General features: G+C 42.9%; 1 protein-coding gene across 6 annotated transcripts in view; it reads right to left on the reverse strand.

The window, feature by feature from the left end:
• Positions 1-1,108: 1,108 nt before the first annotated feature.
• myt1a (myelin transcription factor 1a) overlaps positions 1,109-27,690 on the reverse strand; it is a 65,199-nt gene continuing 38,617 nt past the window's right edge. For 4 of the 6 annotated variants that reach the window (XM_024799059.2, XM_024799062.2, XM_024799060.2 and 1 more), the window contains 8 exons: positions 27,609-27,677; positions 27,292-27,354; positions 26,793-26,876; positions 26,094-26,315; positions 9,015-9,106; positions 8,612-8,715; positions 4,214-4,357; positions 1,109-2,206 (listed from right to left, as the gene is read on the reverse strand). In XM_024799059.2, the coding sequence (XP_024654827.1) occupies positions 2,063-2,206; positions 4,214-4,357; positions 8,612-8,715; positions 9,015-9,106; positions 26,094-26,315; positions 26,793-26,876; positions 27,292-27,354; positions 27,609-27,677 (922 nt within the window). In that variant the 3' untranslated portion in view covers positions 1,109-2,062. The remainder of the gene's footprint in view (positions 2,207-4,213; positions 4,358-8,611; positions 8,716-9,014; positions 9,107-26,093; positions 26,316-26,792; positions 26,877-27,291; positions 27,355-27,608; positions 27,678-27,690) is intronic. The other 2 variants (XM_024799063.2, XM_024799064.2) reach the window with 2 other exon arrangements.

Genomic DNA, 27,690 nt, shown 5'->3' on the forward strand with positions numbered 1-27,690 from the left:
TTGTGTTTTGGTCTTGCATCTCTTTCCTTTTGTTTTTCTCTTAACCCACCAAAGTAGTGACAGGCTGCCCCTCTTTGAGTCTGGTTCTGCAGAAAGTCTGTTCATGTTCAAATAAAACAACAACAGAAAACAGTTATTCCTTCCCATTGTTACAAAGTGCTGCTCATGGAAGTTTTTCCGATTGTTGGGGTATCTCTTATATTGTATATAGTATAAAGCATCTTGAGGTGACGGTTGTTGTGAAGTGATAATGTATGAATAAAAATAAACTGAACTGAATACAAGAGAATATTGGAAGTATACTAGAATTAGTCAAGGAGCTTGGAAAGAAAAGCGTCTGGACTTTTAAGTTGCTTGAAGACGTTTCACCTCTCGTCCAAGAAGCTTCTTCAGTTCTAGGGTCAAATGGTGGAGAGTCCCAGATTTAAGCCCTATGGGAGTGTCCCCAAGAGGCTCATGGAGCCCCTTATTGATCCTCTACCTACCGGTAATCAGACGAGAGATAGATGGCAAACTGTGTTGTAAGCTGCCCCCTCTTCAAAGGTGGTTGTTCACAGTGGACATAGATGGCTTCTTTCACACCACCTGTTTTCTCTGTCCAAAATATGAACATTGGCATTCTTGAAAGAGTGGCCTTTGTCCTTTAGATGCAGATGGACTGCCAAGTCTTGTCCCATCAAGGTGGCTCTTCTATGTTGTGTCATGCATTTATGAAATGGATGTTTGGCCTCTCCAATGTAGAGGTCTGAGCGTTCTTCGCTATAGAGGATCAATAGGGGGTCCATGTCCCTCTTGGGGTACACTCCCACAGAGCTTAAATCTGAGACTCCACCATTTGACCTTAGAACTGAAGAAGCTTCTTGGATGAGAGCTGAAACCTCTTCAAGCAAGTAAAAAGTCCAGACGCTTTTCTTTCAAAGTTCCTTAGAGTACAATGACTTGGATGACTGAGAACCTTCACAGACATATACTAGAATTACACAAAACCTTGACCACACAGGCAGTTCTAACACTGATTGTGGTTTTCCAGAACCTTTAAGAGGTTTTAGCAGTAAAAGACTGTTTTACTGCTAAAAGACCTGGAAGCATACACTCAGTCCAGTCCATATTCATTTTGGGTTGACCTTTATTTCAAGAGCAAACATAAAGACTAATCCATACACAGCCATCATTAACACATAGACAGTACAAAATAAATATTCACCATCACTTTGTTCATCATTACCAGATAAATACTGAAATATGTGCAGCTCAATTTTCCCAGTGTATTGCAATGTACTCAAAATAGCTTGTGGAAAAAAGAAAACTCATATAAACAGAAGCACAAAAGATTTTTTAGAAAATTATTAAAAAACTTTCTGTTACAAAATATTTGCACTTAAAAAGATCCCAGTGTTTTAAATAAATAATAAGTTATATAAAACAATTCATAGTTGATATCTTAAAATATTTCCTCTTTGTTAAGCGGTGCAGAGGAAATGACTCCCTTCTCTTAGTTTCCGGTTAAAATCTTCTCAGGTAGCACTTTGAAATAAAATGAAATCAATAATGAATAATAAATAGTCAACATAAAAATATTACCGCAGACATGAATAAATAAGTTATTAAACCAACATTTGCAGTCGACTTAAATAGATACACAGCAATAGTAACAATGAATCTACAAACTAGTCCTGGAAGTGCAACATCACTATGCTCATATAGAATACTATCAACATTACTGAGTGGAGATGGGAAATGTTCACTAACTAAGAATCTGCTCAGCTCAGGCGGGATACTGCACTCCTTTGTTCTGTTCTCTCTGTGCCTGTCTGTGTATACCTTGAGGTGCCGTTGCTTATGGCAACAGTTTGCTTTCAGTGTGCCTTGACACGCTTTACATCCACACATCTGTTCACGCTCACACCTTTATAAAGCAACATGCAAACAGGAAACAAATGCAAAGAACAGAGGACAAAACTCCAATGAGAAAAACTCATGATACAGAGTATCTAAAGGGTTTGGAAAAAAAGATTGGTGGCGTCACCGTGATGCCCTGCCACCTGTCATCCTCCAGTTTCTCTTACACCTCGATGCCCTTTACTGCCTGATTGATGGACTCTAGCAGAGCCCGGTTCTCGGGGTTCTGGTAGCAGTCTTTGTTGGTAAACATGTGGGTCAGGGTGTCCACATAGCTGTCAAAGTTCTGCTCTGATAGTGGCTCCTGCTAAAGACACGCACGTCAAGAGAATAAAAAGGTGTAACACCCAAAACAGTGCTAGTACACAATACGACTCACATGTTTTATCTCTTAAATGTACAGTGGGGCAAAAAAGTATTTAGTCAGCCACCGATTGTGCAAGTTCCCCCACTTAAAATGATGACAGAGGTCAGTAATTTGCACCAGAGGTACACTTCAACTGTGAGAGCTAGAATGTGAAAAAAAAATCCATGAATTCACATGGTAGGATTTGTAAAGAATTTATTCGTAAATTAGGGTGGAAAATAAGTATTTGGTCACCTCAAACAAGGAAAATCTCTGGCTCTCACAGACCTGTAACGTCTTCTGTAAGAAGCTTTTCTATCCCCCAATCGTTACCTGTATGAATGGCACCTGTTTGAACTCATCATCTGTATAAAAGACACCTGTCCACAGCCTCAAACAGTCAGACTCCAAACTCCGCCATGGCCAAGACCAAAGAGCTTTCGAAGGACACCAGGAAAAGTATTGTAGACCTGCACCAGACTGGGAAGAGTGAATCTACAATAGGCAAGCAGCTTGGTGTGAAAAAAATCAACTATGGGAGCAATCATCAGAAAATGGAAGACATACAAGACCACTGATAATCTCCCTCGATCTGGGGCTCCACGCAAGATCTCATCCCGTGGGGTCAAAATGAGAACGGTGAGCAAAGATCCCAGAACCACACGGGGGGACCTGGTGAATGACCTGCAGAGAGCTGGGACCAAAGTAACAAAGGTCACCATCAGTAACACACTACAACGGCAGGGAATCAAATCCCGCAGTGCCAGACGTGTTCCGCTGCTGAAGCCAGTGCATGTCCAGGCCCGTCTGAAGTTTGCCAGAGAGCACATGGATGATACAGCAGAGGATTGGGAGAATGTCATGTGGTCAGATGAAACCAAAGTAGAACTTTTTGGTCGTGTTTGGAGGAAGAAGAATACTGAGTTGCATCCCAAGAACACCATACCTGCTATGAAGCATGGGGGTGGAAACATCATGCTATGGGGCTGTTTTTCTGCCAAGGGGACAGGACGACTGATCCATGTTAAGGACAGAATGAATGGGGCCATGTATCGCGAGATTTTGAGCCAAAACCTCCTTCCATCAGTGAGAACTTTGAAGATGAAATGAGGCTGGGTCTTCCAACATGACAATGATCCAAAACACACCGCCCGGGCAACAAAGGAGTGGCTCCGTAAGAAGCATTTGAAAGTCCTGGAGTGGCCTAGCCAGTCTCCAGACCTCAACCCCATAGAAAATCTGTGGCGGGAGTTGAAAGTCCGTGTTGCTCGGCGACAGCCCCAAAACATCACTGCTCTCGAGAAGATCTGCATGGAGGAATGGGCCAAAATACCAGCTACTGTGTGTGCAAACCTGGTAAAGACCTATAGTAAACGTTTGACCTCTGTTATTGCCAACAAAGGTTATGTTACAAAGTATTGAGTTGTATTTTTGTTATTGACCAAATACTTATTTTCCACCCTGATTTACGAATAAATTCTTTACAAATCCTACCATGTGGATTCATGGATATTTTTTTTTTTCACATTCTGTCTCTCACAGTTGAAGTGTACCTCTGGTGCAAATTACTGACCTCTGTCATCATTTTAGGTGGGGGAACTTGCACAATCGGTGGCTGACTAAATACTTTTTTGCCCCACTGTATGCTATCATTAGTTTTCTTTGAGAGAGACACTTGCATGGGGTTTAAGTTATCAGCTGCTTTAAGCTGACTGTTCTGTTGTACTATGAAGCTATGCTGTAAAAAATATTCATCGCACAGGGTTGCTTACTGACAAACATTTGATTTGGGTAAAAATGCTAATTTGGAAAAAATGAAAGAAAGGCTATTTGATCTTACTCTATAAATCTTTTCAGACTAAAGTCTTCAAGGGGTTGAACCCAAGTTGAATTTCAAGTGAAATGTTTAAAGCTGCTGAAATGAGGAAGATGCTCAGGTCTCTTTTCTTAAAAAGCAGTAATGCTTACCATGGTAGGCAGGCTGATGTTGGCTAGGCTCCGGATCAAAGCCTGACTAAGGCCAGATAGCTCCAGGAACAAGGCCTCATTCCTTTCTTCTATCTGTTTGTTCTCCTCCTCCATGCTCTTCAGGTTCTTCTCCATAGAAGAAATCTAAAGCAGAGAAGGATGCAACACATTCTTGAAGTAGCACCACCGACAGCTCGAAAACTACAAACTCAATTCCAAAACTACTGGGATGCTTGTAAAATAGAAATGAAAACAGAATGTAATGACTGGCATAAACCCATATGTTATTCACAGCATATTCATAGCTTCTTTGTTGGTTGAATGGATGGAAATGTGTTTACAGACAGTGAAACTGGGTCCGCTGTCATAGACCGGCGAGCCTGGAAGTCATTCTTGCGAATGCCTGTTTTGTGGGTGCCGGGAAAAGCGGTGTTCAAAGACATTTTTCTGGTGCTCAGTGTGAGCTGTGACAGCGTTTAAAATGCAGTTTTCTTGAAATTATGCAAGGACCTCCCCATGGTTCTCTCATCCAATTATTTTCAACTCCTGTCACCCAATCAAAGAAGAAGTAGTGCAAACAACACAAATTCATCACCTGCTAAGTGACTGCTTATGTTTATCTGTTCTGTACCAATCCTTGTCACAGTTTTTACTTGTATACTAATCCCACTATGCATTTTGATGTCTTTAAAGCATAATCAAGCAAACAAACGACAGAATGCTCTGGTGATCTTAACTTTTATCAAAATACAGTTTTGCTCCATTTAAAGTAATGCCACTGTATAATAACCCTCAATTTTAATAATATTATTCACAGCGCCTCAAGAATATTTTTGCCCTTTCAACATGCATGTGTAAAAACCTGATATGCAGTTTGGAATTAGACCTTTATGTATATATATGTACTCACATGTTAACTAAACAAAAGAGTTTGAATTTAGAGATGCCATGTGTTTGTTTGGATGTTTTCTGAACTATGATGTCAATAAGTAATTTAAAGAACAGAAAATGGGGTGGCTGTAGCTCAGGAGGGAGAGCAGGCCATCTGCTGATCAGAAGGTTGGTGTTTTGATCCCTGGCTCCCCTTACTCTGCACGCCAAATATCCTTGGGCAAGATATCAACCCCAAGTTGCTCTAATTAAAATTGCATTCATCGAAGTGAGAATGTGTGTGAATGGTAGTTAGTAAGCATGCTTGTGTAAATGGGTGTGAATGGGTGAATGGGTCATGTTGTATAAAGCGCTTTGAGTACTCTGGGAGAGTAGAAAAGCGCTATGTAAGAATCAGTCCATGTAACATTTACTATTAAACTGGAGATGCCCTTCTCAGTGTTATCAGAGTACTCTGGAAGTCTTACATGAATTTAGAACTTAATACCAGAGGGTGTGACATAACAGCATTGTATGTCACATAACTAGCAGACCTGTAATGTCCTGAAGTTATAAAAAGAAATAATCCACGTACCTTGGTTGTGGCTTCTTTCTGATACCTGTAGATACAAATCGGCTACAGTGTGTATTATCGTGACAAAAGTATAACACACTCTATGCTCCAATGTGATGTGGTGGAGGAATACAAATACCTGGACACCCATATACACAACAGAGTGAACTAGTGTAGTATTCAGCTCATTCACCAACCTTACTCATAAACCAAAATAGGACAGAAGTAACAACGCAGGCTTTGGTAAATGTACCTCTCGGAAAAAAGAAGTCTTGATAAGGCAAGACATTCCATTGTTTTCCCAACGGTCATATAAGTGAATTCTGCATGGATTCATTAAAAACAAACAAACAAAGCCTTGTCAAGATTTTAAGGTTGGCAGTGTAGTGGACATTAGCAAAACTGTATTTTGATAAAAGTTAAGGTCTCCAAAGCATTCTGTCACTTGTTTGCTTGATTATGCTTTAAAGACATCAAAATGCATAGTGGGATTAGTATACAAATAAAAACTGTGACAAGGATTGGCACAGAACAGATAAACATAAGAAATCACTTGGCAGCAAGGTGATGAATTAGGGTGGTCTGCACTTCTTCTTTGACTTTGTGACAGGAGTTGAAAATAATTGGATGAGCGAGCCATGGGAGGGCCCTGCAACCTTCTGCATTTTAAACGGCGTCATAGCTGGCACTGAGTACTGGGGAAAAAATTTTTTTTTTCTGTCCCCGAGAATCCTGAAGTGAATGGCACTGTTTCTGAGCCATGGCACGGGCGCCAGGGCAGGAGTGCTGGGAGTGAGTGCAGCCAGGACACCTGAAGTGGGAGTGTCTGCTGATTGAGGTGGGACAGGTGTTCCGCATCACTGGGGCTCCGGCACCCTCCCCGGTCCCTGAGGGACATACAGCATCCTCGTAAGGAGTCAAGTCTTTATTGAGTGAGTTGTGACACTCGCACAGAAGAGTGTCTTTGCGTCCACTGCCATAAATGGAGGTCCCGTTTGAGCCTGTTGGCATGGATCTGGCCATTTCACTGGATGCAGTTATCACTTTGTCTTAGTTCTAGTGGTTTATGCAACGTGATACCCAGAAGTAGTGCCACTGCGCACTGCAAAGAGAGTGGTGCAGGTGCTGCTTTTTCAGGTCATTTCAGTCTGTAAAATCCATGATTTGTAAGTTCATTCATGAGAATGAACATAGTTGGGATCGCTGGTTAGACCCTCTGTTGATTGTAGGCCTCCATGGAATTTTCTCCCTTCGAGTTACTGTTCTGCAGGAAGCTACAGGGCTGCTCAACCTAATCAAATAAAACTGGGAGGAAGGTCTGAGTCCCGCTAAAAATCCAATCCATTATTATTATTATTATTATTATTATTATTATAAAAACGACATTCAGTATGTCCTGGACTTGTGAGCAAAGCTGCATACTTTGGTGTGATCATTTTGAGAGAATTTGCACCAGGCCCAGGAGCGGCAGCAGTGCCAGTACAACAGACAGGCTAGACTTTGGCAAATTTTCACCTGGAGATAAAGTGCTTGTTTTGCTTCCTTCTTCTCGCTTGAAATTACTTGCCAATGGGCAAGGACCCTTCATGGTCACACGGCGAGTGGGGGACGTTGACTATAAAGTGATACGGTCGAACAGGGGAGGTGCCACTCAAACTTGTCACCTCAACCTCCTTAAAGCGTGAAGAGAGGCTGAAACTGATTCTCTGGTGAGCCTGGTAAAAGAGAGAGATGAGTTGGAGCTGGAGGTACCAAATTCCACCATTCCCGCCTCCCTCCATTGTGATAACCATCTCACATAGTCCCAGAAAATGGATGTTGCAGCATTGCAACAGTGTTTTGCAGATTGTTCTCCCTGCTGCCTAGCTGTATGACTCTCATAGAGCACCATTTTGAAACACAGTCTGGCGTGATGGTGCATTTACAGCCCTACAGGTTGCCTGAACATACAAATTGTTCAGAAAGAATCGGCTGAAATGCTGAAAATGGGAGTGACAGAACAGTTGCACAGTGCTTGTTGTAGGCCCATAGTTCTGGTTGTGAAGAAAGATGGGTCTATACGGTTCTGTGTCTATTACTGCAAGGGGAACAAAGTGTCATGGCTTGATGCCTACCCCATGTCCTGGGTCGACGAGCTCCTGGACTGCTTAGGCAGGCCAGTGTTATTTTTCATGACACTGGATTTAACCAAGAGGTACTGGCAGATTCCCTTGTCTGCAGAATCCAAGGAAAAGACAGTATTCTCCACTCCGTACAGTTTGTACCAATTCATCACACTTCTGTTCGGCTTGTTCAGAGCTCCGGACACAGTACTGTGGTAACACCTGGGCGAACGGAAAGCATTGTGTGTGCCAGAAACGTTAAATAAAAACTAACCAAACAGTTACAGAATGCTGTGTGGGTAAGAGTCTTTCACATATAGATGACATATTGAAAGATTTGCAATTTTACACAGAGGAACATTATTCTGGAATTGTTTCATAATTGAAAACAGATTTTTGCACAAGGTAACACTCTGTCTCTAAGATGCTCTGATTACACACAGTCATGTTACCAACCTGTGGCCAACTATTCAAATTAAGTGCAAAATGTTCCTGCAGCTGTTCTTTTCTTTCTTTCTTTTTTTTTTTTAGTAATAATTGCTTTTCCAGCCTTTACATAGTAAAATGTCTCAGCTTAAACATCTGATATGCTTTCTGTGTTCGGGTCTGTAAAATTTGCAGAGATTCACATTTTTTTTAATGCTTTACACGGTGGCTCAACTTTTTAAGAACTTGGACTGTATAAATTATGATGTTTCCTTGGTTGTTATGGAGTTGAATGTTTTACCAGTGTTGGTAGCTGCGTAGGAAGACTGACCAATACACCATATCTGGGTGTAATGTCACATGGCAATATCTGGAATAGAACATGGGGTCCTGCTGGCTGTGCAGTGACTGAAAAGCTGCACTCACCTGAGTGTGCAGGTTTATCATGTCGGCCTCCATCTCTGAGTTGGACTCATTCAGCTCGTTGATTTCCTTATTGAGCTGCTTGATATCTTCATCATTGTCCAGCACTGAGCAAGATCAGAAATTCACTATTAGCAAAATGAATGTGAAGACACCTAATAGTCCTGCTTTGGTAGCCTGTTATTTGGATTACACTCAGCATTTAAACTATCTGATTGTAATCTGATTGTTGGGGTTTTCTCTCTGTTATAGTAGTAGTTTTACAATATAAAGTACCTTGGGGCAACTGTTGTTTTGCTTTAGTGCTATATAAATAAAATGTAACTCTCATTGGGAAGTATAGGAGCAAAAACAAATGTAACACAGGCATAATTTTGAGCAGAGAGGAAACATCACAGTTTCTTACCATCACTGGCTCTGAACTTTGCAGTGATATACTCATCTCCAGGGAACTTGGCTCTTTTCTTGTTGGCTGATGCTCTGGGACAACCTGACAGACTGAGAGAAGCAGCTGATGAGGATCAAGAGCTCTTACATTCTCACACAAGGCTGAAATAGTGGACACATGGATAAGAAGGGACACACACACACACACACACACACACACACACGTCTTGAGCAACCCCTCATTTTTTCAGATTTTGCCAGAAAAATGGAAAATAGGTTTTTATTTAAATGTACAAACATACATGAAAATACAGCAAAAATAGAATTTGTACATTTCAAATGAGCTTTATTGTAAATATTTTGCATGGCCACCTTCATTATTTGTCAAAGAACAATTCAAAAAACCCTCATGGAACTGAGTTCTTGGGGCTGGTTAACCTTAAATTGTGGCCCACCATTGGATCCAGCCCTGGGGTCCATGGGGCCTGTGCGGGCACAGCACACAAAAATAACAGTTTTGCCGCCCTGTGGATCCACCACCCATGGATGCAAGCACTGTGGTTGGGTGCAATGTTTCTCTATAGAGACTTCAGTGCCCACAATGAAGTCTCGTTGGAGTTACCTGGTGAGGGATGATTGAGAGAAACAGCTTGCTTGATCTAATCCAGTGGTGTTTTGTTATTGGAAATCTGTGCTAGGCATGGGTTGGTGAAAACAAATGCCATGTTCAAGCATAACATTGAACTTACCAGAGCACCTTAGGTTAATGATGGACATTGTTATTAGATTATCTGATATGAGGCCATATATCAAATCAAAATATTATATATATATATACATATACACACACACACACATATATATATATATATATATATATATATATATATATATATATATATATATTGTTGCATCTTCAAAAAATAAAAATACAATAACTGAGCCTTATCGTTGCACTGGTTTACTGAACCTTACTTTCAGGGCATGTACAGAACATGAGCATCCATTTTCTACTGCCTCCTACAGGACACACTCTTCTTCCACTTCCTTACACATTAATGTAACACAGAACTAATACTGCCTCTCCTGGCATTACCATTGTAACAACACATTCATTCTGTTTCTTTCAGAAGATTAACAGGAACTTAGGATGTAGGTATCTATGAATAATAACTATTATGTATACTCATATATTTATATAACCACTTATTTCTTGCGATACCACATCTCCTCCCCCCTTAAGTCAACAACTCCCTTGACTTACAAAATAACTGTTTATCTAAAGAATGCTTAACAAACAATCAACATGTAATTAAGGTAACCATACAACCATACAACTGTACATAGGTTTCCATGTTTCTCTTTTTTTTTTTTTTTTTTCTAACTAGGAAGGTACGTCCTTCCTGTGAGATCAGAGCGCATTGTTGCTCTATTTCTGGAAGATCTCACACTACCTAACAAAGTCCTTTAAAGTCTCTGGTGGACGTCTCTCTCTCTGGGAAGGTCGCAACACGGGTGTCCCTGAGGAGTCTCCGGGAGCTGGAGTCTCCGGAGCATAAGGCAACTCCATTGCCGGAGGTTGTGGCGATGTGTCCAACTCTGATGGCAAGCAGCACTCAGGCACTGATTCTTTGTCAAGCAATGGCTCCACCTCCCTGTCTGGTGTACTGGGAACAGTGTCAGCCACTCTTGCTCTCACCTGATCCACATGCCGCTTCACAGTTTGACCTGATCCAATGGTAACAATGTAAGACACTGGACCCGATGCTCTCACGATGACTGCGGGAATCCACTTCGGGCCATAGGAGTAGTTTCTGATGAAGACCTTGTCTCCTGGTGTGAAACTTCTCAGTCTTTTCTTGGTGTCATGATTTTCTTTCTGTTTCGATTGTTTGTGCTGCACTTTTGTTTTCACATCAGGCATGAGCAAGTCCAAAACTGATCTGAGTCTCCGTGACATCATCAACTCTGCAGGTGATAAACCAGTAGTGGCATGCGGTGTGATGCGATAACTGAACAGAAATCGGGACAGTCTGGTTTGCAAGGTATCACCTTTGACTTTCTTCATCCCCTCCTTAAAGGTCTGGACCGCCCTCTCAGCCAGCCCATTTGAAGAAGGGTGGAAAGGTGCTGATCTTACATGGTCAATTCCATTCTGCTTCATGAATGACTCAAATTCAGCACTTGTGAAACATGTTCCGTTGTCTGAAACTAACATTTTAGGTAGTCCAAACACACTGAAACTCTGGCGCAGTTTCTCTATAGTTACCTGTGATGTAGAGGATTTCACAGGGTAAATGTCCATCCACTTGGAATGAGCATCCACAATGATTAGAAACATCTCCCCGAGGAAAGGCCCTGCATAGTCCACATGGATTCTGGACCATGGTGACTCCGGCCACTCCCAAGGGTGTAATGGTGCAGTAGGTGGTGACTTGGAGTGTTTCTGACACTCCTCACATGCCTGCACTTCTCTTTCAATGTTCTCATCCATCCCTGGCCACCATACATACGACCTTGCCAAGCCTTTCATCTTCGACATGCCTGTATGAGTCTGGTGCAGGAGTTTCAATATTTTGTCTCGGCCTTTGGTGGGAATAATTACTCGGGCTCCCCAGAGCACGCAACCATCCCTCACACTCAGTTCCAGCTTTCTCTGTCGATACGGCTTTAAACAGGTGTCGGTCTCAGTTGGCCAGCCTTTTAAGGTGTACTCGTGGACTTGCGACAACAAGACATCCTTAGCTGTCCATCGTTTGATCTGTGCAGTGTCCACTAATGTGTCATCCAGTACATCCATCATCAAAACCTGCTCAGCCATCTCTCGCTCAGGTGCTGAGTCTGGTACCGGCAACCGGCTGAGCGCATCCGCGTTTTCATGATGTTTTCCTGGCTTGTACCTGATGTTGTACTCGTAAGCACTCAATGTCACGGCCCATCTTTGTACTCTTGGTGAGCCCATCTGAGGTATAGGCTTCTTTTCATTGAACAGTGAGATTAAGGGTTTATGATCTGTGTAAATCGTGAAAACTCGGCCATACAAGTATTTGTGAAATTTCTTGATGCCAAATATCACAGCTAGACCTTCTTTGTCAAGCTGAGAATACTTTTTCTCAGCAGGAGAGAGTGTGTGTGACATGAACCCCAAAGGTCTCTCGCTTCCATCCTCCATCTTATGTGACAATACGGCGCCTACGCCATATGGGGATGCATCACATGAGAGAACCAACTCACGGTCAGCAGAATAATGAACTAACACCTCTGCTGAGTTCAACAGGTTCTTAGATTTCTGGAATGCTTCCTCTTGTCTCTTTTGCCATGTCCACCGTACCTCGTGTCTCAAAAGTTCATGTAAGGGTGCCAACCGGGTTGCCAGGTTTGGAAGGAATTTGTTGTAGTAATTTAGCAAACCTAAGTATGCTTTCAGTTCAGTGACATTTGTGGGGGTAGGTGCGTCCATGATTGCTTTAACTTTCTTTTCCACTGGGTGGAGCCCCTGGGCGTCCACTATGTGCCCCAAGTACTCCACTTTCTCTTGCATGAAGGCACACTTGCACCTCTTTAACCTCAACCCAGCTTCCTCCAACCGGGTCAACACCTCATCCAGGTTCTGTAGATGGCTTACTTCATCCACTCCAGTCACTAAGATGTCATCTAAATACACTGCTACATGAGGTATCCCCTTCAAAAGACTTTCCATGGTCCTCTGGAATATTGCTGGAGCAGAGGCCACTCCAAAAGGCAATCAGTTATACGTGAACAGCCCCCGAGATGTGTTTACTGTCACGTACTTTTTCGATTCGTCATCCAAGAGGATTTGCTGGTAAGCGTGGCTCATGTCTAATTTTGAGAACTGCTTACCCCCGGACAGTGTGGCAAACAAGTCCTCCATTCTGGGTATGGGGTACTGCTCCAGTGAAGCCACGGTATTTACAGTAAGCTTGTAATCCCCACACAGTCTTATTGTCCCTGTGGGCTTCAGGAGTGGCACTACTGGTGCCGCCCATTCAGCATATTTCACTGGCGAGATGATGCCTTCTTTCAACAGTCGGTCTATTTCCTCGTCGACTTTTGCTCGCATAGCAAAGGGGACAGAACGCGGACGGAAGAAGCGTGGGGTGGCATCACTTTTCACATGAATAGCAGCTTTCATTCCTTTCAGGGTGCCCAACTCCTCTTTGAACACATTTTCATGTTTACTTAACACTTGCTGAAGTGTTTTCTCTGTTGTTTTGACTTGGTGCAGCTTTCTGTTGTTAGGACTGTTTTTCATTTCACCCCAGTCCAATTTAATTTCCTCGAGCCAAGCTCGACCTAGCAAGCTGGGGCCGTCGCCTTCGACCACCACCAGGGGCAGATGTTTTTTCTGCTGCTTGTATTTGACGCTGACTCGTGTTGCACCAATCACCTTAACAGGATCCCCTGTATAAGTTTCGAGCTTGATTTTGATGGGCTGCAGGCTGGGGGGCTTGCTGTCTTTCCCTGTTTCTCTGAATGTTGCTTCGTTCATGACTGTTAGGCAACATCCAGTGTCTATTTCAAAGTTCACCTTTTTTCCATCAATTTGCATATCCACAGTGTAGGGGTCTACTCTTCTTAAGTGTACCGCACTGCCACGCCCTAACTTGAACAGTTTTCTTTTGTGCCCTTGACTGCACTTGACACAGTTCAACATAAAAGAGTCATCTTCAGAGCTATCAGTTTTGTTGTTATCTGCTTTCTCGCCCACATTGTGAGTACTGTAGTGTGAACTCTGCTTTTTTTCTTTCTTTACATATGTCGATCCATACTTTTTCTGGTTCAGTTTAGTCTTGCTTTTACAAGCTCTAGCTATGTGTCCCATTTTACCACAAGCATGACATTTTTCTTGTTTGTACTTACAGTCTGCTGCTGTGTCCTTGGTTCCTTTGCAACGATAACACTCTTTATTTTCTGCTTTAAAGGTACGACTCTCCTGTTGTCCTCTAGCGAGACTGAAACATTTTTGCTGACGCCCCTGAGGTCTGCAGATCCTGTGCATTTTTATTTGCAGTCTCCATGGCTACTGCAATTGACAGAGCCTTGTCAAAAGTGAGATCTATTTCTGACAAGAGACGTCTCTGAATTCGGTCATCCTTAATTCCGCAGACGATCCTATCTCTCAACATCTGTTGTAACGTGTTGCCATAGTTACAATCCTGTGCCAGGCGACGCAGCTCCACTACATATTCCATGACGGTTTCATTCGGCTTGCACAATTTCACTGGGCTTCGGATCGAAGTGATTTTTCATCAGAAGCACCAGCTCTTGGAAGGTTTTGTCTTTGGGCTTGGCCGGGCTGAGAAGGTTTCGCATCAAGCTGTACGTCGCTGCTCCGACGACACTTATTAATATCGCTCTTTGTTTCTCTGCATCGTCGATCCCGTTAGCTGCGAAAAACTGCTCGAGTATTTCCGTGTACTCATCCCAAGTCTGATTCTTTGGATCGAACGCTACTAGCGTACCAATTGTAGCCATTTCCGCTTCGAGGTCACTGCCTTCTATTTCCAGCCGAAAACTTTTGCATTCTTTGAAAAGCTAGCCAAACCTGTAGCCGACTCCATCACTTTATTTTCTTCTCTTTTCTTTCAGTCCGATCGCCCAAACTCCTTCCCCCTAAACGTCCTCGTCGCCAAAAAGATGTTGCATCTTCAAAAAATAAAAATACAATAACTGAGCCTTACACCGGGGTATTGTTGCACTGGTTTACTGAACCTTACTTTCAGGGCATGTACAGAACATGAGCATCCATTTTCTACTGCCTCCTACAGGACACACTCTTCTTCCACTTCCTTACACATTAATGTAACACAGAACTAATACTGCCTCTCCTGGCATTACCATTGTAACAACACATTCATTCTGTTTCTTTCAGAAGATTAACAGGAACTTAGGATGTAGGTATCTATGAATAATAACTATTATGTATACTCATATATTTATATAACCACTTATTTCTTGCGATACCATATATATATATATATATATATATATATATTAGGGGTGCAACGATATTCGTATCGATATTGAACCGTTCGATACAGTGCTTTCGGTTCGGTACGCATATGTATCGAACAATACAACATTTGTAATTTATTTTATCAACTTTTCTTCTGTCTATGCTGTCTGTGTGGAGCGCTCAGTGAATCTGCGTTCGACTACTCCGCCTAGGCGGCACTGTCGAGCGCAGATCCACTGAGCGCTCCACACAGACAGCATAGACAGAAGGAAGAGCGCAGGGCACCTCCCCCACCCTCATTCAGATCTGGCGTTTGGAATTATTTTGGTTTTCATGTGACGTATGACCCTGAAGGTAAGCGAGTCATGGACTAAAGTAAAACAGTATGTTGGATGTGCCATGCAATGCTCAATTACATGGGTGGGAACTAGAGATGGCACGATACCACTTTTTTATGTCCGATACCGATACCGATATCATAAATTTGGATATCTGCCGATACCGATATGAATCCGATATAGTGTTTTTTAATCAACAAAACTGTTTTTTAAATATCTTGCTGCATTTTGTATAAGTTCATACTCAAGTTTAAAACAACAACTACACTAAAGCTATTCTGTTATACCTGTATGCAAAAAAATATATTTCATAGTTCAGCAATACTGATCAATCTAATAAACTTAAACCTACACCATCCTCCCTATTCTGGTATTTTAAAGAGTACTTAGCATAAATATTAAGCAACCTAACTAATAGGGTTCCAACTCCCAGCAACAACAAAAATAAATAAATAAAAAATAGGGAACCACCCCTCACGCTCCACCTCATGATGCTTAATCGACGTAATCAACCTTAATTTGATGCAGTGTGAAAAAAAATGCACAGAAATCAATTATTTTTCAAGAAATATTAAATAGATTCAACATCTTTCTTCAACAAAATTGCAGACTGCACAGACCTTCCCAAAGGAAAAAGTACTATAGCTTACTAGGGTATATATATTAGACTTAATAGTTACTATATACAGTAATTGACTTCTATTCATTTTACATCAAATTAAAACTTTGGGTGTCAGATAATTATTTATTAAAAGCTAGACATTTTAAATGAGAATAAGAAAGAAAAGTATGTCTTTGTGCCCCCTTTTCCCTGTTAATGCCCTATCGGCCCCCCTGGCTAAACTTTGCTAGATCCGCCCCTGCACAGTTACCAGCGTCAGCTACGTAGAAAAAGATCCTGGAGTAGAAAGTAATATTAAATACATTCTAACAACAGCTTATCAAGCTTAAACGTGCTGCTGTTGTTCAGCCGCTGGTTTCCTCTTTCTGGTGCAAAGTGGGCCAAAAGCAAACTAGAGACACGGACTCGCGACAGAAAAGCCGATCAGCTGATCATTAAGCAGTTTCATGATTGAAGTAGCAGCAGGAGAGGCAGTCGCTTGTTAAGCTTAACGCAGGAATCCTTTACAAACATTCAGAGATGGACTTACACACTTGCTTTACTTCTCTCGGGATAACTTTGTCGGAGATGAAATGCCGGGTTGCTAGCGAAGCTCCACATGCTATCCAGACCACCAACAGGTCCCGCATGCCACAGCCGCTCTATCACGTGATGCATACTGCTCCGACGTGCTAACGTTCTGAGGTGAGTTACGGCGTGTTGCAAGTTTTGTGAGGCGTTTTCGTGATATTTAATGGATCGGATTACATTTTTTATTTTTCTCCGATATCCGATCCAGTAATTTAGGTCAGTATCGGACCGATACCGATACGTAATATCGGATCGGTCCATCTCTAGTGGGAACTAGTGTGTTAGCGCAGTTAGCTCGTTAACGTGTTGGCCGTCTAGCCCCATGCACAGGGCGATCGGCGGTAGCTCGTTAACGGAGATTTGCCATGTTGTGGCGTTAAGGTCATTTCAACGAGATTAACCTGAAAGCACTAGTGGGAACACAACGAATATGACTGCACATTTACGCCGACATCATCCTAGTGCAAAGACAAAAACAACAAGCATGCTACTAACTTTAGCCGAGTCATTTAGACAGCTGTTAGCACATGATTCTCCTTATGCTGCTGAGAATATAGCCCAGAAGAAGCGGATAGTATAGCTTTTATTTTGGAAAGAGACATTTCTCTGTAATAAACTCTCTTTTCCAAAGATGAGTGATTCCTCAATCAGATACAGGGCTTGCAATATCGCTAGCCCGACGTCCTGGGGCTAGCGATTTTTTTCAGTCGGGCTACCAAAATCTATCTCTTCCCTGCCCGTCGGGCTATTGTAGGAAGGAAAAATATATGTCAATGCTTTTGCATTCTTTTGGAAATGTAGCTGGGTAATTATGTCATTGGCATCGGTGAGCCACTGTCAATATGTGACATATTGAAATCGCGTTTGAATTTGCGCTTGTTTTTTTGCTTTCACTTTGCAATCGTGCGAACTGTGTATAGAGAGCGACAGCACTGATCTGTGAGTGATGATAATTTGCGCACCAATTCCTCTGACATCGTCTTATTAATTGTTAGCTTACTATGCAAACATGACAAGTGAAATCTCCTGCAGCAAGCTTAAACATGTGAGAGGTTGATCGCGCAGAGAATCGCTGAGCTTATGTGAGTGCGTGTGTAAAAGCAGCAGGATATATATTTGACTACGATGACCTGGATGACTGAGAACCTTCACAGACAGATATATATTTTAGTTCTGCTGAGCCAAATAAGACAGGTCAGGGTGAAGAAGTGACAGCCAAAGAAAAGCTTACCACAAAACGGAGAAGTTATGACAAATCAGACTATAAGGCAAAAAGAAAGTGCAGCTTTATGGTTTCATGGACAAAAGAATTTCTGTGGCTGCAATATGACGAGCTAAATAACCAGGGCTGCACATAAGTGGTCCGCAGGTGCGCATTCGCTGTCAAACTAAAAAACACGCACAAGGGTTAGGGTTAAATTTAAAAACTGTACTTTTGAGTTAAAATATATATTTATAATTTTAATAAATGACAAATTAAAAAGGCATGAACATTTTTTTGTATCGAAAAAATATCGAACCGTGACACCAAAGTATCGAACCGAACCGAACCGTGAATTTTGTGTATCGTTGCACCCCTAATATATATATACACATACACATATACACACACACATATATATATATATATACACACACACACATATATACACACACACACACACACACACACACACACACACACACATATATATACACACACACACACACACACACACATATATATAAATATATATATATATATATATATATATATATATATATATATATATATATATATAGCCTGGTATATACACTCAACAAAAATATAAACGCAACACCTTTGTTACTGCTCCCATTCCCCATGGGATGGACGTAGAGACCTAAAATTCATTCCAGATACACAATATAACCATCCCTCCCAAACAGTGGTCACAAATCAGTCCAAATGTGTGGTAGTGGGCACATCTGCTATATTGAGATAATCCATCCCACCTCACAGGTGTGCCACATCAGGATGCTGATCTGACATCATGAGTAGTGCACAGGTGTACCTCAGACTGCCCACAACAAAAGGCCACCCTGGAATGTGCAGTTTTGTCTCACAGCAAAATGCCACAGATGCCACAAGCAATGAGGGAGCGTGCAATTGGCATGCTGACAGCAGGAATGTCAACCAGATCTGTCGCCCGTGCATTGAATGTTCATTTCTCAACCATAAGCCGTCTCCACAGGCGTTTCAGAGAATATGGCAGCACATCCAACCGGCCTCACAACCGCAGACCTCGTGTAACCACACCAGCCCAGGACCTCCACATCCAGCAGGTTCACCTCCAAGATCGTCTGAGACCAGCCACCCAGACAGCTGCTGGAACAATTGGTTTGCACAACCAAACAATTTCTGCACAAACTGTCAGAAACCGTCTCAGGAACGCTCAACTGCATGTCCGTCGTCCTCATCGGAGTCTTGACCTGACTCCAGCTCGTCGCCGTAACAGACTTGTGTGGGCAAATGCTCACATTCGATGGCGTCTGGCACGTTGGAGAGGTGTGCGCTTCACGGATGAATCATGGTTCACATTGTTCAGGGCAGATGGCAGCTGAGAATGTCCCAGTTCTTGCATGGCCAGCATACTCACCGGACATGTCACCCATTGAGCATGTTCGGGATGTGCTTGACCGGCGTATACGACAGCGTGTACCAGTTCCCACGAATATCCAACAACCTCGCACAGCCATTGAAGTGGAGTGGACCAACATTCCACAGGCCACAATTGACAATCTGATAGACTCCATGCGACGATGTGTTGCACTGCATGAGGCAAATGGTGGTCACACCAGATACTGACCGGTTCTGGGTCCCCAGACCCCCAATAGCGCAAAAAACTGCACATTCCAGGGTGGCCTTTTGTTGTGGGCAGTCTGAGGTACACCTGTGCACTACTCATGATGTCAGATCAGCATCCTGATGTGGCACACCTGTGAGGTGGGATGGATTATCTCAATATAGCAGATGTGCCCACTACCACACATTTGGACTGATTTGTGACCACTGTTTGGGAGGGATGGTTATATTGTGTATCTGGAATGAATTTTAGGTCTCTACGTCCATCCCATGGGGAATGGGAGCAGTAACAAAGGTGTTGCGTTTATATTTTTGTTGAGTGTATATATATATACCAGGCTATACAGCAATGACATTGGAATGTCGTTCGGACTGGAGAAGTGTAGTCGGATGGTAACAAAGAGAGGGAAGGTAGTCAGAACTGAGGGGATTGAACTACCAGAAGGCAACATTGCAGACATAGAGGACAGTTACAAGAACCTGGGGATCCCGCAGGCGAATGGGAACCATGAAGAGGCCGCTAGAAAAGCTGCAACCACCAAGTACCTGCAGAGGGTCAGGCAAGTCCTGAGGAGTCAGCTGAATGGTAAGAACAAGATCCGGGCCATCAACACGTACGCCCTGCCCGTGATCAGGTACCCTGCTGGGGTAATAGGCTGGCCAAAGGAGGAGATAGAAGCCACTGACATAAAGACAAGAAAGCTCCTTACCATGCATGGAGGGTTTCACCCCAAGTCCAGCACCCTGAGGCTGTACGCTAAGCGGAAGGAAGGGGGCCGGGGACTGGTGAGTGTCAGCACCACAGTCCAGGATGAGACAACGAACATCCAAGAATACATTGGGAAGATGGCCCCAACTGATCGAGTGCTCAGTGAATACCTCAGGCAGCAGAAACCCAAGAAAGAGGAGGGAGACGAGGAACCATCATGGAAGGACAGGCCCCTGCACGGTATGTACCACCGGCAGATAGAGGAGGTGGCTGATATCCAGAAATCCTACCAGTGGCTGGACAAAGCTGGACTGAAAGACAGCACAGAGGCACTAATCATGGCAGCACAGGAACAAGCTCTGAGCACAAGATCCATAGAGGCTGGGGTCTATCACACCAGGCAAGACCCCAGGTGCAGGCTGTGTAAAGATGCCCCAGAGACAATCCAGCACATAACAGCAGGGTGCAAGATGCTAGCAGGCAAGGCATACATGGAACGCCATAACCAAGTGGCTGGCATAGTGTACAGGAACATCTGTGCCGAGTATAACCTGGAAGTCCCGAGGTCAAAATGGGAGATGCCCCCAAGGGTGGTGGAGAATGACCGAGCTAAGATCCTGTGGGACTTCCAGATACAGACGGACAAAATGGTGGTGGCTAACCAACCGGACATAGTGGTGGTAGACAAACAGAAGAAGACGGCCGTAGTGATCGATGTAGCGGTTCCGAATGACAGCAACATCAGGAAGAAGGAACATGAGAAGCTGGAGAAATACCAAGGGCTCAAAGAAGAGCTCGAGAGGATGTGGAGGGTGAAGGTAACGGTGGTCCCCGTGGTAATCGGAGCACTAGGTGCGGTGACTCCCAAGCTAGGCGAGTGGCTCCAGCAGATCCCGGGAACAACATCGGAGATCTCTGTCCAGAAGAGCGCAGTCCTGGGAACAGCTAAGATACTGCGCAGGACCCTCAAGCTCCCAGGCCTCTGGTAGAGGACCCGAGCTTGAAGGATAAACCGCCCGCAGGGGCGTGCTGGGTGTTTATATATATATATATATATATATATGTATATATATATATATATATATATATATATACACATATATCTTGTTCACTCAGCTGAAAAGGTGAACCGAGTTGTAAAATGTTCACCACATCGAAGTAAACTGAGTCAGATGGTGCCCAAGACCGCTGGACATACCTGGAAAACCCAAACAAGTAGTGATGATAAACTGGGTGACTGATAGAGGCCCATGTCTGTCGAATCTTTAACTCCCACATCTGAAAGGATTTCTTTTGCATCCCAGGGGAGGGTGGGGTAAATAAAGTCATAATGGGCCATGTTCAGGACCAATTCGGAGACATCCAGCTCATCTGTACCTGTCACGGCAGTGGGACCAGGGGTGTTCTGAAGCAGTAGAGCAGTATCAGAGCACCAAAAGGGCTGTGGCTTTGGCAATTGTAGAATCATGGGTGTGAGCACCATGTTTGGATGATATTCACCCTCGCATCTCAACATTGACACTGACATTGTGGGGCTGTCAAATTTAACAAACAAATGTAACAAATCTAAGCATGTTTTCAGCAGGTGTTGGATTCAACCCCTTGTCTCTAACGTTCTATCGACAGGATTGCAAGGCATTTCCAGGTTGAGAAGGGTGTGGAAGAGAAGAGTGCAATCTTCAGCATGCACTGGTGCAGTTTGCAACAGAGTATGAAATGTCTGGGATGAGAGTCAGCACACCCAAGAGTCTGAGGCCATGGTTCTTTGCCAGAAAAAGAGTGGAATGGTCTCTCTGGGTCGAAGGTGAGAGGCTTCCTTAATCAAGGGAGTTCAAGTGTCTTATTCATGAGTAATGAGTAACGGAGTACAGGTTGGACTGGCAGATTGGTGTGGCATCAGCTGTAATGTGAGCATTGTACTGGATTGCCATAGTGAAGAGGGAGCTGAGCTGAAAGGCAAAGCATTCAATTTACCAGTCCCTCTACATCACAACCCTTACCGTTGGTTATGAAATCTGGGTAATGGCTGTTTGCAAGAGTTTCCTCTGTAGGATGGCTGGGTTCGGCTTTAGACGAAGGTTAGGGAGCTCAGACATCCAGAAAGATTTCAGAAGAAAGCTGCTTCTGCATGTGAAAAAGAGCCTGGGCACCTCCTTTTGGAAATGTTCCAGGCACACCTAACTTGGAAGAGACCAGATCTCCAACCCTACTGGCTGAAATGTACCACCAAACCATGACAGAGCTCCAGTTTTTTTTTTTTTTTTTAATACAACTCCCTGTAAACAACTACTATTATACATTTCACCTGACCTTTTCTGAAAATATTTTTTTATAATTCCAAATTTGAACTTATTACTTCATAAGACCTATTGCCTCTGATTGCCTCACCTTGAGGCAACAACTGTTGCCTCAAGGTGCTTTATATTGTAAGGTAGCCCCTACAATAATACAACAGAGAAAACCCCAACAATCATCTATGAGCAAGAGCTTTGGCCTAATCTTCAAAGTGGAGATAGTGTCTCTCTTGAATCGAAATGGAAAGCCGGTTCCACAGAAGAGAGGCCTGAAAACTGACAGGAGGTTCTGCCTCTGATTTTTCTTTTAAATACTCTAGGAACAACAAGTAAGCCTGCAGTGCAAGAGCAAAGTGCTCTAAATGGGGTGATATGGTACTACAAGGTCATTAAGATAAGATGGGGCCTGATTATTTAAGACCTTGTATGTGAGGAGCCAATGAAGAGGAGCCAATATAGGATAAATCTGCTCTCTCTTTCTAGTCCCTGTCAGTATTCTTGCTGCAGCATTTTGGATTAACTGACGGCTTTTCAGGGAGTTTTTAGGACATCCTGATAATAATGAATTACAGTAGTCCAGCCTGGAAGTAAAACATGCATGAAATAGTTTTTCAGCATCACTCTGAGACAGGATATTTCCAATTTTAGAGATATAGTACAAATAAAGCAGTCCTACACATTTGTTTAATATGTGCATTGAAGGACATATCCTGGTCAAAAATGACTCCAAGGTTCCTCATAGCGTTACTGGAGGCCAAGGTAATGCCATCCAGAAGAGCAGTGGGGACAGTACATCTTGTTATTTTCAATTGAATTAAATTTTAATCATACAGTGCTAAATCATAACAACCGTTACTTCAAGATTCTTTGTATTATTGTAGTCTTTACCTTACAATGTAGAGTAAAGCAGAGAAAACCCAAACAATCAGAAGCCCACGATGAACAAGCACTTGGAAACAGTGGAAAGGAAAAACTCCCCTCTACAGGAAGAAACCTATAGATCAGTTGTGGGTGGTGGGAGGGAGTTGTAGGCTTTCTTGTAGTCAATGCAGGTGGTGCTCAGGTTAGTCTGCCTGGTCTTAGGGTCCTGGTGTACTGCTCTGTTTAACAGAAGCTGGTCATTTGATCCTCTGGTGTTGTTTTCAATGCCCAGTGCTCATGTAATGATTCATGTGCTTAATCAGCTTGGTTGCTATGATACTTGAGAGGAGCTACCATGTTGTGAAAAAGCAGGCAGTTGGCTAGTAGTTCAACAGTGTTATACCCTTGTGGAGCTCCTTCATGATCGCTATTGCTCTGCCTTGTGTTAGTCAGTCCAGATGAGTACCTGCTTTTAGCAGCCTATTTAGTTGTGCCACCAGGCAATCATTGAATGAATGTCTTTAGCTTCTTCAGCCAGTAGGCATTGTTAGGACCTGGTGCTCTCCAGCTCTTCTTTCTGGAGTTTTTGGATGCCGGCCTTTGTGAAGGTGACTGATTCTTGTTCTGGGAGGTTATTTTGGTCTGCTCTTAGTCCATGATATTGATATTGTGTGACACCTTTCTTATACATATTCCTCCAGTACTGCTCAGTCACAGCTCTGTGTGGGTCTGATCTTCTACTACTGTTTCTTTGCAGTGGGAGTACACCTTTTCTGTGATGCATCTCTTCAGCCTAGTGGCCAAAGCTGTGAGCCTTTTTTGATGGTTTCAAGAACTTTATTTATAGATATCTTGTTGTATTTCTTATTTGTCCAGGACCTGTCTCTTACGATGCCCTTTTCACCTCTGTTAGCCGACTAACATCCTTCTAGTCTTCCCTGAGTTTGCTTTCTAGCCTTCTTCTTTTTTCTACATGCATTTTTAATCTTATATCCAAGTGTGGCAGTGGCATATATGAGCTTACTGGTGTCTGTGATGCTGGTATTAGAGATGGTGAGCAGAGCTCTGTTCTCTGTGAGGATCTCCTCTGATGAGACTCAGGGAGCCGGGAGAGTTGTGCTCTTGGTTGTGTGGCTACATTAAGTCTGCCCACAATCTTCATCCTCAGCCCAGTAGATGCATCATCTACAGTTACACTGCTCTCTGCCTGAGTTAGCTCATCATATTTATATGGTTAACTGTTCCCATTGTGCTGTAGTCTCGGGATCTCGCAGCTTTGATGGTAGCCTCCGCTTATTGATGTTCTTGCAATGAGCTACAGTGGGGCAAAAAAGTATTTAGTCAGCCACCGATTGTGCAAGTTCCCCCACCTAAAATGATGACAGAGGTCAGTAATTTGCACCAGAGGTACACTTCAACTGTGAGAGACAGAATGTGAAAAAAAAAAAATCCATGAATCCACATGGTAGGATTTGTAAAGAATTTATTCGTAAATCAGGGTGGAAAATAAGTATTTGGTCAATAACAAAAATACAACTCAATACTTTGTAACATAACCTTTGTTGGCAATAACAGAGGTCAAACGTTTACTATAGGTCTTTACCAGGTTTGCACACACAGTAGCTGGTATTTTGGCCCATTCCTCCATGCAGATCTTCTCGAGAGCAGTGATGTTTTGGGGCTGTCGCCGAGCAACACGGACTTTCAACTCCCGCCACAGATTTTCTATGGGGTTGAGGTCTGGAGACTGGCTAGGCCACTCCAGGACTTTCAAATGCTTCTTACGGAGCCACTCCTTTGTTGCCCGGGCGGTGTGTTTTGGATCATTGTCATGTTGGAAGACCCAGCCTCGTTTCATCTTCAAAGTTCTCACTGATGGAAGGAGGTTGTAGTGTGTTACTGATGGTGACCTTTGTTACTTTGGTCCCAGCTCTCTGCAGGTCATTCACCAGGTCCCCCCGTGTGGTTCTGGGATCTTTGCTCACCGTTCTCATGATCATTTTGACCCCACGGGATGAGATCTTGCGTGGAGCCCCAGATCGAGGGAGATTATCAGTGGTCTTGTATGTCTTCCATTTTCTGATGATTGCTCCCACAGTTGATTTTTTTCACACCAAGCTGCTTGCCTATTGTAGATTCACTCTTCCCAGTCTGGTGCAGGTCTACAATACTTTTCCTGGTGTCCTTCGAAAGCTCTTTGGTCTTGGCCATGGCGGAGTTTGGAGTCTGACTGTTTGAGGCTGTGGACAGGTGTCTTTTATACAGATGATGAGTTCAAACAGGTGCCATTCATACAGGTAACGATTGGGGGACAGAAAAGCTTCTTACAGAAGACGTTACAGGTCTGTGAGAGCCAGAGATTTTCCTTGTTTGAGGTGACCAAATACTTATTTTCCACCCTAATTTACGAATAAATTCTTTACAAATCCTACCATGTGGATTCATGGATTTTTTTTTTCACATTCTGTCTCTCACAGTTGAAGTGTACCTCTGGTGCAAATTACTGACCTCTGTCATCATTTTAGGTGGGGGAACTTGCACAATCGGTGGCTGACTAAATACTTTTTTGCCCCACTGTACCGTCTGACTATCTTTTGACTTTCATTCCTCTTCTCTCCAGAGCATACCTCCACCTTCTTCCTACGGTCACTACAGATCACATCAAATGTTATCTGCAAACAACATGGTCCACAGAGACTCCTGCTTCAGCTCATCTGTCAGCCTGTCCAAGTACAGAAATCTGCTGTGTGTGTGTGTGTGTGTGTGTGTGTGTGTGTGTGTGTGTGTGTGTGTGTGTGTATATATATATATATATATATATATATATTTATATGTACATAAACCAAAATAAATCAGAAGTTTGGTTAAAACCACTATTAATGATGCACTGATATTCAGGGTACCTGCGATGTGTCAAGAAGCTGCCGTTAGCATGACCAGAACCGTCACAGCCTGGTGTTGGGCAAGATGGGCCCTCGGTCTTGAAGGCCTTCCAAGAGAAGGGTGTGCCATTTAGAAGACCTTCCTTCTGCCGGCGTGCTGCTAGTGGACATCCATAAGCACTGCGATGAGTGGCGTACTTCCCACTGATGTGGCCCAGGCTATCACAGCCAGGAACAGGACATCTGTAGCCAGGCAGAAAACACTGTCAGGCTAGTTTGGCTTAGGCTAACACAAGACATTTTAAATTTGGTACATGAATTTAGACAATGGCCTCTGAATGGGTTAAAGTAGACAAATGTGTCATTTATCCCATTTGTCCAATCATTGAAATCCTTTCCATTTTTCTACAGGAAAGAATAAAGGCATAGTTTTAAAATAAGTAAGATATTATCCTCTTCACAGGGTCAGTGTGCTGTCCTGTGACAGCCCTGAAGGTGGTGTAAGAACTAAAACTCCATCATTCATCTGAATCATCATAATTCATCTTCTGATACTTAATATCTTGGAAATTAGATTTTTAATCTCAATGAGATTTTTTACCTGGATAAATAAAGGATTAATAATAAAAAAACAATATCTATAATACATTTCTTTTGAGCCAAAGTAAACCAAATTATAATCTAACACACACATGGTGCTAATGAGCTATTGTTGCAAACCTGAGCAGCTCAGAATCTTCTTTGTCATCCTTGGTAGGGGTTGATTTGACTCCACTTTTCTTGGCTCGGGGGCATCCAGACAAACTGGCACAGAGGAAGAAAGTGGACCACACAGAAAAGACAAAGCTTTGCTTAAACACAGGCTAAATAAAATTCTTTAAAAGAATAACCTCAAAAAGTAAAAAAGTCATTTGAATATTTTGAAACATGTAAGCTAATATGGGTGAAGCTGATTCTGTTTAATGCGCATTTTAACAGTTTACAAGGACTCAGTACATTTACAGTGAGTTTATGTGAACATTATATTCTGTTAGCTTAATGTTTGTCACTCAATGTCAGCTTCTGTCTTAGTGAGACTGGTGGACTGTGTAAGCAGTAGGGACCAAGAAAATAAGTCTACACACAGACTTTTTTTTATTATTGCCAAAGTGTGACATAAACACACTGAGTAACTGATGTAGTCTGTAACGAATATGTGATTGGGGAGGCAAACTCTCACCTGCGATGTGAAGCATAGTTTCCAGTGATGTGGCCTGATCCGTCACAACCTGGAGTTGGACACCTGAGACAAACACACACACACACGCACGCACACGCACACACGTGCACTTATTCAATTTGCAAATTTAAATTATTAGCACATTGCTGGCAAAAATGATTTTTTTCCACCAGATTACTTAGAATCAATTTTTTTTGTTTCCAATTTTTGATATATTGTATTATATCAAAAATATTAGTATTTTATATTAGTTTAAAAAGGAGAGCAAGGACAGAGCTGTAGCTGTGGAGGTGAGAGACGGGAGAAAGCACACATACTTTAGTTCTGCTGTGTGGGCAGCCATGAGGGTCCGAAGTGATTTATCAGCAAGAGGACAGCCTGACAGACTGAAAGATAGGT

The sequence above is a fragment of the Maylandia zebra genome, linkage group LG20 (genome assembly GCF_041146795.1).
Source record: "Maylandia zebra isolate NMK-2024a linkage group LG20, Mzebra_GT3a, whole genome shotgun sequence".
Classification (NCBI taxonomy): Eukaryota; Metazoa; Chordata; class Actinopteri; order Cichliformes; family Cichlidae; genus Maylandia; species Maylandia zebra.